This window comes from Amphibalanus amphitrite, unplaced genomic scaffold (genome assembly GCF_019059575.1).
Source record: "Amphibalanus amphitrite isolate SeventyFive unplaced genomic scaffold, NRLGWU_Aamphi_draft 000488F_arrow, whole genome shotgun sequence".
Lineage (NCBI taxonomy): Eukaryota > Metazoa > Arthropoda > Thecostraca > Balanomorpha > Balanidae > Amphibalanus > Amphibalanus amphitrite.
Window position 1 is genome coordinate 257,324 of NW_024881982.1, and position 17,279 is coordinate 274,602.

At 53.4% G+C, this 17,279-nt stretch overlaps 1 protein-coding gene across 6 annotated transcripts in view; it reads left to right on the forward strand.

Annotated features, from left to right (window-relative positions):
* LOC122392506 (reticulon-1-A-like) overlaps positions 1-17,279 on the forward strand; it is a 28,557-nt gene that overhangs the window by 2,649 nt on the left and 8,629 nt on the right. For 3 of the 6 annotated variants that reach the window (XM_043387426.1, XM_043387425.1, XM_043387428.1), the window contains one exon: positions 5,906-5,950. The exons of 2 other annotated variants lie outside the window; for them this stretch is intronic. In XM_043387426.1, coding sequence (XP_043243361.1) covers positions 5,906-5,950 — 45 coding nt within the window. Of the gene's footprint in view, positions 1-5,182; positions 5,248-5,905; positions 5,951-17,279 lie in introns of those variants that run through there. One more of the 6 variants, XM_043387430.1, reaches the window with a different exon arrangement.

Below are 17,279 nucleotides of genomic sequence, written 5' to 3' on the forward strand. Positions count from 1 at the left end.
ATCACGAAGTAAAACTATTCGCCTATGTCCGGAACATACCTATATCGTGCTGTTTGCCCTAGCGCTCCTAGAGTGGGGTATTTAGATAGTCTAATGCGAATATTCCGTGTTCAGGCAAGTTTCGGCAGCCAAACTAGGCGTTGTCTTGTGAAGGAGAAAGTGGCGAAGTCGATAGGATATGTTTCGGAGTGGAAAAGTGTGGAAAACATTGTTGATTTCCTACATTTATTTAAAATACCATTCCTTCAATATGGTGTCTGTAAGGGTTTTTTGTAAATGGCATTTTTGTGACCTTCGTAAGGTTGTGGCATACTCTCTGTTTGCCATTCCATTCCTAATAAAGGTGCCTTTCAGAAGATATGCAACTTTAAGACCTCGCAAGAATAAAACCAACAGGACAGGACAATGAAATTGAGCTATACTTTCGGGCCTTACTGAGCCCATTGAGTAATCACGCATGAGTGTGAACTTTGGGCGCATTTTTCCTAGTCTTGCTGTGGACATACAGATAAAACAATGCCATATATGAAAAATTCAGACATTTCTTAGCCCCACTGACACCAAAAAAAATAAACAAAAATCCAAAAAAGATTTTTGGAATTAAGACGCGCTAGATCGGAAAAATCCCCACTGTGCGGCGGTGGGCACGACATTGTTCACCTTCAGCCGGCGGATTGTGAAATGGGAATGTGTGCATGCAGGGGCGGGTCCAGGGAGCGCTTACGGGAGAACCTTCCCCGAAAGAGGAGCCTTCCTTTTGTGAACGTTAGTACGGTCGTAGCAGTGACGACAAATTTTGTGGTTTGCCCCTCGGAAATACGGAAGTATCGACTGGCTCCGCCTGTGCGGGCGCGCGCTGCCGTTCGCGATAGATGTGTGCGTGTACGACTCGCGGCTGGTGCAAAGTGCACAGCCGCCGTACCGGTCGTTACGTAACAGTTGTGCAGTGCTGGGGGCGCCGGCGGCGGCGGAGACAGCGCCGGCGGTGCCGCCTCTCCCCCGCCGTCCCGCCGTCCCGCCCGGCCGCCGCCGCGCCGGGCTGGTGTCAATGGGTCGACCGCCGGGGTTCACTGGAACAGGGCCAGGCACGCGAGCGGCAGCCGGGCGGGGACCACACTCCGCGCCCGGCGGGATGTGATCATCCGGTTCTGCCCAGAGTGCGTCATACGACGGTCGCAGGAGGCCATAGGTACTGATACTGATACCGATCGTACGCCAGTTATCACGGTGACGCGTGATGACAGTACAGTTGTGAACATTACATTGTCAGCTAGCTTATGTTGGGTCCTGTCGCTGTAAATGGTAGATAATTCCGCGCTGGGCCGGGGAGGGGCGATCGACAGTAACCCCCGCCTTACTCGGATCCTGGGCCACGTAGCGACTAGCGACACGCGGTAAACGACATTGGAAAGAACGTGATGAATAATGAAGGAAGTACTTCGGTCATTTCTTTGGTCACGTCAGGTCACCAGAGATCATAGATCACCATACTTGTTGGTCAATTTTTGCCGATTTTAATATTTCTTCTTTTTACAAATCGGCGGATAACTCGGGCACGAATAGAGCTACAGTGTGGCGGAAAAGTGCATTGGATAGCTCCTTAAACGTTCTTTCTGGAACGTGTCCACTGTCCTCAGATTTGACAAGCTCAACGGGATGACATCAGGGGAAAAAGAGGGGCCACGGTGCAATATTTCCGATTCAGTGTTTCATAGTTACCTGTTATGTCCGATGTTTGGGGGTGTCTCACTGTCTAGCATGGCTTCCGTCCAAAGGAGGCGCATTTCAATTTGCTTTTGTTGCTTATAAATATGGAGATGTCGCAAAATTGCCCTGACCTCTGGTCGCCGTCATCGAAGTTCCGAAATATACCTTTTTCACATACTGTTACTATTATCAATCAAGATTCAAAGCGATCGCACACGGTCGGTGTAGCTATGGCGAGCATTAAAACTTTTTTCTGCGGTAAGGTCACTTGACGTGACCTGGTGACCTGACCTTGAGCGATGTGGGTCTGAAATTTTCACATATGCGCAAATGCCGAAAATATTCATGAAAAGGTGCATGGCAAATACGAGTACGGCGGCGCTCTCCCTGTGAAAACTGCAGGGGGAAGGGGTACCTATTCAAATTTCAAACATCCCCCGCGGTCCAGCGCTGGCCTATTACCTTCGCCGCACTCCAGTTTTTTTTTTTTTTTTGGCGTGCGTAAAGAAAATCGCAGCCGCAGCGCGCGAACCTTATTAACCCGCGCCGGGATGGCGGGGGGGGGGGGGGGGTGTTTGAATACCCCCTGCCGTTTTTCGCAGATATCTAAAGAACGACGTCGCCGCTGCGCCTCCGTTTTTGGCACACCTGTTCATGCATCTTTTCTGAACATATTGTGAAAATTTAGACCCAAGCCACTCAAGGTCAGGTCACTATGTAGGTCACGTCAATTGACCAGTGACTTCACCTCAGAACAAGTTTGAATCCTCGTCATAGCTACACGGACTGAACGATCGCCTTGAAAATTTTAGCGATTGATGAGAGTAACAGTATGTACATACAGGTCTCGCGGGTTTTACTTTTTAGCGGTAGGTTTTGCACCTAGAAAATTTAGTGTACTTAAGGCTATATTTTCGTTGTCTTAAGCTTTTAAGTGTTGAAAATGCGATCGACTTGTTGGTTCACAAGCCGGCCATGATCGTGTAAAAATGGCTTCATCGTAGATCGATTAGTTTCTGAGATATAACCGGAGATGTAAAAGTGCAAAACCTACCGCTTAATCTCGCGAGAGCCGTACATTGTAAAAATGTACCTATATCTCGGAATTTTGATATCGGTGACCTAAGGTCAGGTCAAATCTTGAAACCTCTCATTAGGTATAAGTCAATGGGAGAAAATTGGAAAGCGCCTCTTTTGGACGAACGCCATTCCAAACACTCTCTAAAATCGATTTACAAGTAAACTTGACAAACGAACCGAAAAAATAGCACCCGTGACCTTTCCTTATGTCCTGAGGTCATATCAGGTAGTGAAGGTCCCCAGCAGTTTTTTTTTTTACAAAACCTTTTGATAGAGACATGTCAGAGCGATGAAAACACCTCTTATGTGTTCAGCTCGACGATACGGATCGACTGATATGCAACATGACCTTAACCTGAGGTCAAGTTTTCCAAATGACCTGTCAAATTACAATTAATTCGACGCGTCTCGACGAGAGAAACACGATGCTGACAAAATAAATTTCGTTGCTGTCTGGAGTCAAAAGTTATTGCAGAAAAACGTTTTTCATAAAAATGCTATATATTGAGTTTTTGCCCTCTGGAGGCTAAACCATTGACCCGATGTCAAATCGCAGGACATTCTGGCGAAAGAGCGTTAAAAGAGCTATCGAATGCGCTGTGGCTCTATTGGTTCCCGAGTTAGCCGTCGGGTGTTTCGAGAACTGTTGAAATTGACAAAAATTGACCTTTGATGACCTCTAGTAACTTGACCTTTGACCTGACCTGAAAAAGAATAACTTTGGCACACCTTATTATAATCTTTTCAACTCATTCTGTGAAAATTTCAGACCAAGGTCGCTGAAGGTCAGGTCACCAGGTCACGTCAAGTGACATCACCTCATAAAAGTTTCAATGCCTGCAATAGCAACACTGAGTGACCGATCACTTCGAAACTTTCAGCCATGGATAAGGTAAACAGTTCGTACAAGATGCATTTCTCGGAAAGTTGATATCCGTGACCTAAGGTTAGGTCAATTTTGCGACCTCTCTATTATACGGCAACGGGAGAACGTTGAAGGGCGCCTCTTTTGGACGAACGTCATTCTAAGCAATTTCAAGCATCAAATTACAAGTAAACATGACACACTGAACCGAAAAATGGCACTCCTGACCCCTCGCCATGTCCCTGAGGCACCTCGGGTAACGAATGGTATCCCACACTTCGCAGTTTTTCGCTAATTACTTTTAATGGAGGCACGCTAGAGCGATGAAAACGTCTTAGCTGTGTGTTCATTCGATGCGTCTGGCAAGAGGAACACGATGCTGCCAAAAGTAAGCTCGTGTAGGTATTGAGTCAAAAGTTATTGCAGAAAAACTGTTCCCGCAAAAAATGTATATTTTGGCAATGTTTGTTGGCAGTTTTTGTCCCTTACCTGCAGGCTAAACCGTTAACCATAGGTCGAATCTGAGGTAATTAATCAGGAATACTGTTAAAGAGCTATCGAATGCGCCTTTCCGCGCGCCGCAGCTGTATCCATTCCTGGCTATGCGCCGGCTTGTCGAAAATTAGCGAAGTTTGGCCGGGAAGTGGCGAAATTCTACTTTCGGTGACCTCTGGTGACCTGACCTTTTAACTGATCTAAAAAGCGACCGAACTAACTTCTTCGTTCTTTTTGACGCTCTTTCGACAGCCGACGCCTTTGTATAAAGAAGTCAAAACCACAAGAAATTTACAGAAGAAATTTACAAAATGACATGTCAGGTCATAAAAGGTCACCAGCAGTTTTTCGACGTTAACTTTTGATGGAGACAAGGTAAAGCGATGAAAGCACCTTGATGTGTAAGTACAGGCCTCATTGATACGGGTCGATGGATAGGTATGCAAGATTACCTTTACCGGTCAGGTCATAACGTTGACCTGGGGTCAAATTTTAAGTTGATTTTTTCAGTTCGACTTGTAGATCATAAGATGTGTCTCGAGGAGGTGCGAATTAAATGTCATAAAATTATTGACGCTCAGGCTAGGTATTTATAGTTTCCGAGATAACTTGGTGTGGCCAAATACGCCCCCCTCCCTGGCGTGAAGGGGGCATGGGGAGTGTGGAAATGCCCCCCCCCCCCTCCCGACTGGAGATGTTCTAATGATCGATTTAATCGGCCCTGGACGCGGCTTCAAGTGCTGGTGAACTTTTACAATTTTGCGTGTTGGGATGCTTTTTTGTGTACCTATTCTACGTCATGCTTTGAGATTGGGGCGTGAACACTGATAACAGCATTTCGCTAGTTGTGTTCCCGATCCAGGGAGCACAACACCCAACAGTTGTGCCCCCCGTAATCCATATTGAAATAGGCTCCCGATCTGGGCGTGAGGTCGATGACCTTGACTTCCCAGGCCCTTGACCCAATTTACCTGCACTAAATACTCGCTCAGCGTGGGCTAGTAGGTAGCTGCGGTATCAATGCTTTGCAACTAACCGGGACCAATTGTCACGTGCCGTGTGAAATAACTCGGTCCAGATGCATATCAGGCCAAGCTGTGGTGCGTGTTATGTCAACAATATTGATAGTTTCCTAACGGCGGCAGCGTTTTCACGATCGGTATCAGTTTCATCAATCGATTTTGTATTTGCAATCAGTGGCTGCAATTGGGCCGAGTGCAGTCTGCTGCCGCTGCTCCGCTCCCCGATAACTGATGCGGGCAGACAGTGATAATCGCCATCGGGTAGAAGTCCCCGCCGCCGTGACGGGCCGCGGGACGGACTGGCAGTCAGTTGGGGTCTCCGCCGCCGTGACGGGCCGTGGACGACTGCGGCGGGCAGTCAGTTGGAGTCTCTGTCGCCGTGACGGGCCGCGGTGGGGTGCGCCGTGGACGGCCGGCCATGCCTGTCCGTGCCACCTGACCGGCGAGCCGGGGCCGACAGCTTGAACTGACCGCCTACCTGACCATCCCGTCCGCCGGGCTGACCCCGCCTCTGACCGCCCCGTCCGCCGGGCTGACCCGCGCCTCTGACCGCCCCGTCCGCCGGGCTGACCCCGCCTCTGACCGCCCCGTCCGCCGGGCTGACCCCGCCTCTGACGGCCCCGTCCGCCGGGCTGACCCCGCCTCTGACCGCCGGGCTGACCCGCCTCTGAACTGTCCCGTCCGCCGGGCTGACCCCGCCTCTGACCCCGCCTCTGACCGCCCCGTCCGCCGCCAGGCCTGCTCGCCGACCTGCGGCGCAGGATGGCGCGCGACCCGCGAGGTGAGCCGGTGCCCGCTCGATGTGCCCGTAGTGTCTGTAGTGCCGCCGGGAAGGTAGTGCCTGTAGTGCTGCCCGGACATCTGATGCGCCAGCGCCGCGGCGCCGCTCGGCCGACCGCACCCGCCGTGTAGGATAAGTGGCCCTTCTGCGGCGTAGTGCTCGAAGCGCTCAATGTAGAGTTAGGATTGTATATTTATTTTCCCCATGGGGCCTCATATTCTACGGTGATGAGCATTCCACAGAGGTAAGACTTATGAATTAATTAATCTGCTTAATTCGTAGTGCATACCGCATACCGCTTACACAGAACCAAAGCTGTACGGACATCCATACAATTCGCCTGTCGCATTTTATTTGCGGTGTGCTCATTGCATATGCGCTAATGTTTATATTCACTGGTCTTACCCCGTTCCCTTGGAGCATTTTGCGTCTGCCCGGCTCTGTTGGACGCCCGTCTCAGTCTAGCTGCTCGGTCCTCCCGCTCGCACAGCACGCTATCAATGTTTCTCGGGTATTTGTCTTGCAGTTAGCTGACGCCGGCGATCAATATTTGGCCCGATGCCTGCAGTCGTTGCCGCTGTGATGTTGGTCGCTCAGTGTCGCATGTCCCGTCCCCGCATCGACCGTCGCTGGGCGTATGTATATACAGGGTCGTATCGCCGGCCCATATGGAGCTCGGCGGCCTGGTTCGCCGTCGCCGGGCAGGCCCCTGAGTAACCTCGGTGATTTGACGGCAGTGGCTACACAGCAGCTACCTCAGTAGTTAGCCAGCAGCTACCCCGGTAAGACAGCGGCTCCGCCACTCTGTAGACCGGATGTACTCTGGTCGCAGTGCTAGTTCTCAGGTGTCATTGGACTCTGGAGTTGCGGCATAGACCTGTGGTTTCGGGTAGCTTTACTTGGGATGTCACACAGACTCTGTTTCAAATGTCGGTCTGGGATGATCCTCATTGGGCCCCCACAGTTATCACGGAAGAACTGTCAATATCGCCTTCATCGAGAGGTCGTTCATTAGTGCTCGCACTCTTGTTATCAAGCAGACTAATTGCCAAAGCAATCCGATCGTTAGCCATTCTCTTGAATCTCCCGCATCCGCGGCAGCGCTCCACTGAAAGTTTGCCGTTTAGTTTGAGCCGCTCAGGGACAGGGGTCGTCGACCTGATGTTGATTGGCTGTCGCCCCCCCCCCCCCCCCCGACTCCACTGGCCGTCTCCACCGGAACAGGGTTGGATATTATGCCCATCAGCACGCAGTTGGATATGGTCCTCTCCGCTGGTCTAATTGACGCGCTGCAGTGGGGAAGGGCTCGCGAGCTCGTGCACCCTTTGAGTGCTGCCGAGGAGTGTGGGCCGCAGGTGGCGCCCCGTGGCGAGGGACACAGGTCTAAGGCAGATGGCAGCACCTGCCCAGTGCGGTCCGCCCTCCAAGCAACGGCCCGACGTTGCATCAGATCAGTAAGGTGATGAGATGAGGGCCGTGTGTTAGCAGACCGTAATATTCGCATGCGATCACCTCTGACCGAAGCTAGTCCTCCCTTACCCCGGCCGCTGCGCTGGGATCAGGCGGACTCCGCCGTTCACCTGGCGCAATGCTGTGCCTCGGGGTGGTCGCCCCTATCTCGGCGAGGGGGGACGTGCCTACTGCCTACCCTGATCCCGTCCCGGCCATTGCTTTGCATTCCATTGCAATGCAATTGCACGGTAATGCATAAGGACGCTAACTGAGACGGCTTTTGCAAGTTGGAGAACATTTTGGCGAGTATTCCCGCTGAGCCTGTCATGGGTAGGCCGCCCATTTCCTGGACCGGCCGCCCCGCTGGTGGTCGGTATGCCGGTCAGCGGTGGCAGTCAGTCGGTCGGTGGCCGCCGCTGGCCGGTCGGGGCGGGCCTGCGCACCGCGCGGCGCCGTCCCCATCGATCGTCGGCCCCGACGCGCGCCGGCGGACCCCATTCTGTGCCGACGCGCCGCCAGCCAGCCCAGCGAAGCCCCGCGGCCGCGGCTGGCAGCCGGCGCGACACTGGCGATCGGGCGCGGCTGTAATTTTAGCCGCCGTCGGTAGGGCGACACTGCGGCGCGCGGGCGCGGACCGGACGGACGGAGGAGCGGAGGAGCGGGGCGCGCGCGCTGCCGCGGGTGCCAAGGGTGGAGTGTTACAGCGGACCGGCGGCCGTGTGTGATCCACTGAGGTGCTGACGCAACGGCAAACATGGGAGCCTGCAGAGAGAAAGGTGAGGACGGACGGCGGCTGCCAGAAGGAGCTGGCACCAGGAACACTTAGATCGGGACATTTAGATGAGGGACTGTTCTGGTTGCCTTGGCGAAGCATCAATTTGTATGTACTTTACTGATTGGATCTCTGGTTTCATGACATTCCTCAAAAAGTTTTACCTTTATTTCTTTGTTTCTACGGAGTAGGGGAGAGAGGTCATATTGCGCCATGTTCTTAAATGCGCCACACCTTCCTCCTGTCCAAAATTCGATTCGAATGAATGCTCGAATGTGTGCATTTACTTCACCACCAATAACTCGCTCTTATTCCGGTCCACGGGGGCAGGTGAGGTGTCTCAACATTCTCGCAGACCATGTTTTGTGATTTCCTCTATTTTCTTACGCGAAACAGTCTATTTCGACCTTTGCTAGTGTCATGGTTTATCTTAGAGATAGTGATTCAACTAATAATCATTGTTAATTGCTCGTTTAATGGTAGTTTTGAAAGTTAATCACCACCGTGGCTTCGCTGTCCTCGCCATATTTGAAGCTCATGAAAAATGTGTTCCATTCGTAACTGCGCCCACCCTATTTGCGCCCTATTCTTCAACCCAGAGAAACAGCATCTGGTGGTTGGGACACATTTCATTGAACACTTTGATTATTAGAGCGCTCACCTTACCATTACCTTAGCCTTCACAGCATAAATGGTTAATGGGCTGACACGTTCAAATAGGCTACTTAGTTAGGTGGCAAACCGTTGTTTTTAATAGGGCGCTTTTACATGAAAGGCATGGGCGCTTTTTGATGGGGTAGTCCGTAAATGCGCCCTTTGCAGGTGTGTCGGAAAACTTTTCTCTTGTTAATTTTTATGGGTGTGATACAAATTAGGAGTTGTAATTTGATGCCAAAATAACTGAGGTACAATTTGAGATATCATCAAGCATGACAGCTGGTCAACTTTAGCCGCAATAGGCCGATATCCTTAAGGTGGCGCAATATGACCTCTCTCCCCTATGGTGTTGAGTGTCATTGGATAAACGTCCCAGTAGTTGTTTGCCCTCCCTCGTCATTAGTGACGTTTCATCCCTTGTTCGATGTTGAGCTGCTGGGTCACTACGTCGTTATCCCCGCGGTAAATGGAAACGCACAGTGTCGGGTCGCATGGAGACAGACTGGCCCTGCTGCAGTGATGGGCCGCGGAAGGGTGGCCACCTCGGCCGCCCGGCGGACTGGGTGTGGTCAGTCAGTGGGTGACCCCGGCGGAGCGCCCCGGTCCCCACCTGTGGACGCCCGCCCGTCCTCTGTTTGTAAACACTGCTGAGCTGAGCCGCGCCCTCCGGCTGCGTGCTGCAACATCGGGCCGGCCGGGCGGACCTGCGTGCGGCGCTCCGAGCGATGGCGCCGCCGGCATCGACCGGCCGGCCGCCGTCGATCGGGGCCACTGGACCGGCGGCCGGCGGCGGCCGATCAGACGGGGCCCGGCGGCCGGCGGCCGGTTAGAGAGGCATGGACTCCGGCCGGTTAAAGGCACGTACTCTGGCCGGACAGAGTCACAAACCCCGGCCGGCGACGGACCTCGGCCGGCGGTGCTTCACGCTGTCAGCTGCTGTGCCGGTCAGAGAAATACCTACCCCGAACCGGGCTGGTCGGTGCATGGCACGGGAGCCCAATACATGACAGAGCCACTCTTATGAAGCTGTTGTAGTCCGTAGTCGTACGGTCGGCTCCGCCCCCTCCTGACCGACCGGGAGCAGCGTCCGTGTCCGGCTCCGCGAGCGACGGAGGGCGGCTGGACTCGGGCCATGTCCGCAGCCCTCCACGGCGCGGACTGCGGCTCCGAGTCTGGGCGACCTGGAGCCGGCGCACGGTCACCGCGACGGCTCGGTCGGTGACGCTCCGAGGTCGCTCTCTGAGTATAGGTATGGTCATCTACTTGGGTCAACTCGAGCCGGACACTTATGTTTTATAGGCGCAAAATGGCTGTCGCAGTTGACACAACCTAATGGCCCAATAACCCAATAAATTTTTAAGTTTTTATTCGAATACTTGCGTCGGACCGTTGCTCTAGACAGTCAATTTTATTTGTCTTTGATGGTGGTGGCTTATACCTACAATCCATGTCTTGATTGAACTGGAACCTGTTCCTTACGGTCGATTCGTGTTCCCAGCATAAAACACGGGCATTTATTCCGTACCCGTATTCCCAATGCGATGCTACTCTCGTAGTTAGTCGGCAGGCACATCCATCATCTCCGTCCTTCTGCCTTTGCCCTAAAGATGAACAATGTGACGTCAATATCCTCTCCGGTGTGTGTTGCTACGTGCTCAGAGGTTTGTTCGAAAATCTAGCATAAATGGTCCACAACTCGAATATTTCGCAATCAACAGAGACCTAAATAAACCCATCACTGTGTGCTTCCACAGTAGAGTTGCAAAGTTTTCCCCAAAGGCTGCTACCGGCACCGCCCCGCCCCACAAAAATTTTCTGGGATACCGGCATGCTACCACGCCCCAAGCAAAAAAACCGCAAAATTACCGGCATACTAAAAAACCTGCATTCTTGATTCTAGCTTACCCCTGCCAGAGATGCCACATTTTGGCAGTTTCAGTACCCCTCCCACCCAACAGCCATCCATTGTCCAACCACAAATACCAGCAGGCTGATTTTGGCTGAGTTGGCCCCACAAATACCCACAATTTTGAAACTCAATTCCAGTCTATAACTGTTAAAATATCACCTGTAATCAAAGAAGTATTGCCTACAAAAAAACTATTACATTCATCAAAAAGGTGAGGACAAAAAGGACTTGAATTACTGAAATGTGTTTTTAAGACTGGACAGTGAGCAGTAATCACATTTACATTTCACAGGTGTTCTACTTTTCCATATTCTCCTAAAATGTTGCAGGCACCAGCCAAATGTTTAAAATCTAGATGGTCAAAAAATAGGTAAACAAGTACAGATTCGGCCATCTTCCTAACTGAGGAAGCGAGATCAACATCTACTTTTTCCTATCCACAATGGCTTGCTGGTTCGTGAATAAGATACGAATCATGTAAAAAATGTGTTAATAACTCACTGGTCCTGAGAAAAGTCACCAAATAATATGTATAAAAACGATATCTTCCATCCTCTCCAACCTCAAGAACAAAACACAAGGTTTGTTCATTCTAGGCAAAGGTTTCTGATTCTAAGCAAAGATCAGAAGGTAATTCCAAAAGTTCGAATCCAGTGGGCGGTGCGCTCAATGTGTTGTGGTATGCAGTGCACCGCTCCGCGCCGTGTTACAAACAAACAAGACAAACAAACAAACAAACAAACACAAGGTTATCGATTTCGAAACAGATGCGCCATAACTGAGGCTTTTAACCAGCTGATTAAAACGCTGCAAAAAATTGTTTAACGACTGCAAGCCACTGCCTCGTGAATGATTATATTCGTAAAAATTATCCAACACAATATTAAATTATAATGAAATCAACATTGTAGTGTAATTAATTACAAAGAAATTCATTTCTCTTCAGTTATTCAACCAAAAGGGTATATGCATTAGCGTCGCTACGGGGGGGCAAGCGGGGCAGCTTGCCCCCCCAACCTCGGACCGGGCACCCCCTGAGATCGATACAGATCCGATGAGATTTTGGAGTCGGGAAAAAATGGGGGTACCTTTCTGAGAATGCGTGTGAGGTCAGACTCGTTCAAGCCAGAGTCGGAGTCGCAGTCGCCAACATCTTCAAGACGCCGACTCCAGACTCGGAAATGTCAATACTGTGATTCTCATTCCATGTTCCTAGTTGGTTCTATATAATACTGAACGAGGCCGGTGTAAATAAATTTTCAAGACCGAGGTCCTTACTGGATTTTTGAACGAGGCCGAAGGCCGAGTTCTAAAATCAGTAAGGACTGAGGTCTTGAAAATTTATCACCGGCCGAGTTTGGTATGTATTTTACTGTATGCCAACGATAAATTTATGTTCTGGACCGAAGCTCTTAGCTGACTCAGGAACGAGACCATCCCAAAATGTTGGCTAAAGTGCAAATTGGTAATGCATTTTTGACCGTGGTCAATTTGCTTACACCAGTTATTACCACACCCTTCCGGCTAATGTATTTGAATAGGCCAGGCATACAGTAATTTATTACATTTTATAGCTGATTTTCATAAGTTTTGAAGTGCTGATACATAATTTGCGTTCAAAGCGTGACACTTAATCTTCGGGCCTTTCTCAACTCTCGTCAAATGTCTGCGACAGACTCAAGTGCCGTTCAAGTGCCACAGGGCTCATGACTGCTCGCTTTTCACAGGCTCCGAAGGAGCTCCACTGAGCTCTAAGAAGCCTTCAGAGGGCCCAAACCGGCCTCTGAGAGTCCCACTGGTGTTCATATTCTCTGAGGGCCCATACAGGGATCTTTGAGGACCTTACACATGCGTAGACCTCTGAAGGGCCACACGGATCCTTGAGGATACTTTCGAAAATTTCTGAGAACCTTAGGCCTCTGATAGCTCAGCCGAGCTTTTGAGGCGACAGATTTTGCTGAGCCCAAGCCGGCAGCTTAGGGGTCACGACTCAGGGTCGTGACCCCTAAGGGTCCCAGCACATCCCCAGTAAGGGACCTCTGAGGGTCCCAGCACATGTTTCTTATGTCCCTATGTAGGGTCCTTAGGGATTCGATAGCATGCAAACCTCCAGGGTTCACACTGCTATCTGAGGGCTCCCTGCTCACCCTGGGCCTGGTCTCTTAGCGCCCCCGCCGCCCACACTGGCTTCTGAGGGTCCCACCTTGGGCTCGAAAAGCCCTAAAGCACCACATACACGTAACTATTTGGGGTAACCAACGCCGATCTTCAGAATCCTAAGCAGGCTTCTGAGAGCCCACACTAACCCTGAGTGGCCTAAAATGGCCTAGAAGTCCCAAGCCTATCGCTAAGGAATCCCTTGCCGCTATGCCGTGCGAAATTTTAGTTCCGTTAAACATCTTTTCTTCGCGTTTGCAGCGCTTCCCTACACACGAAAAACGAGAAACTTTTTGTTCACACTCTCGTGTGAACAAAACACCTCCTTTCACTGGAGCAAAGATGAACTACTTCCGATTCACACTTCCGACATTCACTCTCCGCCGAAAGCCCAACTTAGCTTCAATCGGCGGCTGGGATAAGCCCTGTGCATTTCACGTAGAACCTCTGCATCTTTGCGTGAATGAAGGTTTCAGCAAGGTGATTCGATTAAATTGAGCGGTTTTAACCTTTTTTCTGGATGATGATCATGAGCGACGAGCGTCCGCACAGGGGCTCTCTAGAGTGCGTCGGCAATCGCAGCCATTGTGATTCTACCGGTGTTTTTTTTTTGTTCAAAAATTTAAATTTTTTGAATTTTCTGTAAAAAATGGCATGTCATAGCTACAAGGAAAACCTTGTCACCATCGTATTCCTCGGACCATTGCGCGTCGAATGATATGTAGAATGAATGAGTAACGACCGGAGGAAGGCAAGATTTAACACAAAAGTTGATTTTGCCCCCCCAACCGAAAATCTCTGGCGACGCCTATGGGTATATGAATAAATATTACGTCATCAGATTACATCCATTCATTAGGGGAGAGAGAATCTTAAAAGTAAATCATTGGTTGTCTAATTATTTGCGCCACTTTGTGTCAATTTTGCCTGCATGATGTGTTTTCTTGTAAAGATAAGACAAAATGCCAGTTCAAATCCATTTTCATTTAATTATGGGACCAAAGTCAGGCTCAGGGCTACCTAACACCTGCCTTTTCAGCTGGATTTTCAGTGTCAAATTCTTTGTAGAGTTTCTCAGACCACATCTCATGATCTCAGGACTCAAGGCCAGTTTCCAAACATTGTGTTTTTTGGTGTTTTGATTCTGCCTTTTCCCCTAGGGAATGTTGTCATGAACATTTATTTATTTTATTGTGCTATACGTATTACCTACCATTAGACTTAGGTACTAGTTTATCGTGCTTTTGCAACATGAATGAGTATTCTTCCTTATATAAACCACAGTAGATTCTTGACAATTCTAATTATAACCAAGCCTGTGAATTGTGTGAAATGCTGAGGTCCATGTGTTACCCCTACACTTAGCAATGGAACTTCTACCACAAAATGTATCTTGCAGTGGCTAATATTGCTGTTACTACAATTTGAGAGCCTCTTAGTGTCCAAAGTTTGAATCATTTGCTGATAATTTTTTTTTTGCACAAAATCAAAAATACCGGCATGCTACCGGCAAGGCATGCCAGATACCACGAATAAACTTGCGGTAGTGAAAAATTACCGGCATGCCGGTAGTGCGGTAGGGAAATTTTGCACCTCTATTCTACAGTATACGGTATCGCTCTTGAGACGCAGAAGGATTTCACATTTCGTCATCCGAGACGGCGTGGTTGGGCTGTCTGTCGGGAGCGGGCTGTTTCAGGCTGTGGTCCGACTCGTGCCCCGGCCAGTAGCGGCGGAACACCTTCAATTAAGGGGGGGGGGGCACTGCCGACTTTTGTCCCCATTATTTCCATGCAACGCCCATAGGGCTAATGTTAAAATGGCAAAATCACGGTGCCGCGGTGCCCCCCCCCCCCCCGTTCCGCCGCCTATGGCCCCGGCCGTTCGTGTCGTATGCTCCGTTTCTCGGACTGTGGGTCGGGCTGTGAACGGTGAAATGGCCGGTGATCGGACTGTGATCTGGTCCGTGGTCGGGCTGTGGGCCGGGTTGTAGCCTGGTCCGCGGACCGGGCCTGTCGGGCCCGCTGCGGCCGCCCCGCGCCGGGCGGCTGGCGGTGCCGGCGGCCCGCGCCGGGCGGCTCGCGGTGCCAGCCGTCGGTCAGACCGAAATAGCCGACGGCACCGACCGGCGCGGCCGGCCCGCGGAGCCGGGCCTCTTGCCGACCGAGCCAGCGCACGGGCCGGTGCGTCCAGCGCCTCTGACCGCCGCCAGCCGGACACAGTTGCCAGGTAGGCCCGACGCGGCGACGCCCCGCCCGTCACCGTCGCCGTCCGTCACGGGGAAGCTCTACAGGGCCCGCTCCGACCCGACCCGACCTCGGCCGGCTGCCGACGACAGAAAGGGCGCCGGGCGGGGCGACTGTGGCCTTCGGGCATTCCTACTTGTGTGCGTCACCCGACCAGGAGCTAAGTTTAGGCTAATGAAGAGAAGGTGCGCTGCACGCTGCTAAAAACTGTGTTTCGCGACCTGGCGCTCTGCTCTCGGCGCGGCCGCCGTTCCGGGTGGCGGCGTTGCGGGCACGTCGGTCGGCGGGCGGGGCGGAGGGGGGGGGGGGGCGGACCTCCCCGGACCGGCACACGGGCCGATCGACCGCCGTCCGGGGCAGACGACACCGCGCCGTCGAGCTCGCCTCGCCACCGTTACCGGCGCGCGAGCCGCGTACCGTCGGCGCCGACCCGGACCGGCGCGGTGGCGTTCAGCCGCGTCACGGGCGGCGCCCACGGCCCGGCGCCGTCTCAGCCGTGGTATCCTATCCGCCAGTTACGTCCAGCACATGCTGCCGCTGGTGCTGGATCGTCCGCGGTGGCTGAGGGCAATTCAAAGGGGAAGGTCGATTGGGCTGTGAGGTCGATTGGTGGCTCTGATGATGCAATCCTATTGGTTCCAGAACAGCGCGCTGGGGCGAAGTCGAACTCCGCTGCGCCGTATCGTGTATGATTCAGAACCCGTCTCGTATTTTCATTGTGGATACCTACCTACTATGGGGGAAAGTTTATGCTGTTGGCTTTGCGAGGTGCTGTAGTATCACGTTGATCGTCTCAGTGCTTTCCGGCAAGGTGTGGCGGTGCCTGAACTCCGCCGACCCGTATACTATACCCCCGAGTACTCTTTGTTGCCGATGGTTACTGGGGCCGACTGCAGAGTTGAGTGCCGCGTTCGACCGGCGCCCCCAGTCATTGACTGGGGGCGGGTAGCGGCGGACAGGGGTGCCGTATTGACCGGCACGTGCAACAGCCGTGACTCAACGCCCGTCCTGAACTGCGTCAGTGGCTGGGAGGGCGGGCGGCGGGCGGTCCGGGAGGTTCTGGACGGCCGCGGCCCGGCCCCGCTCCCCGGCGGGCGGCGGCGGGCGCTCCGGGAGGTTCTGGACGGCCGCGGCGGACCGCCCGCCCGGCCCGGCCCCGCTCCCCGGCGGCGGCCGGCAACAGGCCAGGGGGAGGCCGATCAGCCGCTCTGCCCCTGCCGCCGTCGGGAGCTCGGCCCGGCACGGTGCAGCGGCGGCGGTGTCGTAACGTGGTACTGCGGTCCAACCGCGGACGGAATGCTCCCTCCATGCACACCGGATGGACGGCGACTCCAACTGACGGACCACAGGGCGGATCAGCCGAGCGGCGCGGCGGGCTTCACTATCCCTTTCACTACCCCCAGCGGTCCCCTCTACCCGCGCACAGTGGTCCTCTCGGCCCGCCTCTCCGCCTGTCCCTCCTCCCTCCCCTCTCCGCCCTTCTGTCCTCTGCCCGCTGCGGGCGCAGTGTCGGCGCCGCCTGCAGTTTGCCCTTGCCCTTGACCTTGGCCGGCCGGGCCGGGATGGAGCTGTGGCTGGTCCAGTCCGCCGCCGTCCTGTCTGCCGGTACCGGGAACCGTCCCATGTCGACCGGCGGCTCTGAAGCTCGGATGCCGTGGGAGACTGGTCGCCGGTCGGGTGTCTCTCAGCCGGCCGCTGTGGGGCGGGGCGGACCGCCGCAGAGCGGACCGAGGCCGGCCGGTCCCCTGCACCGGCCGCCGCGGATCGCGGAGCTCCGCTGATCGCACCGACAAACAAAGATGGGCAGCGGAGGGGCTCCTCGCGAGGCCTCGGTCAATTGAGCGGCCATAAACAGCCATCTAACCCTGCTCGGGGTGGCGTTGACCGTGAGCTGCTGCCTCGCTCAGCCGAGTCGCTCCGGCGGCGAATATGCGTCTGTGCCGACGCTGGGCCGGGTCGGCCGGTCGACAGGTGGGCCGGCTGACGTGGCGCCCTCTGCGGCGCACCGGCCGACGTGCTCGTGACGTCACGGCGACAGGTTCCGCGTGGCGCGGCGGCGGCGGCGGCGCGGCGCGGCCGCCGCAGCTCGGCCACTCCGCGCCGCCTGTCGCCGCCGCCGCCCGCCGCCGCGCTGCT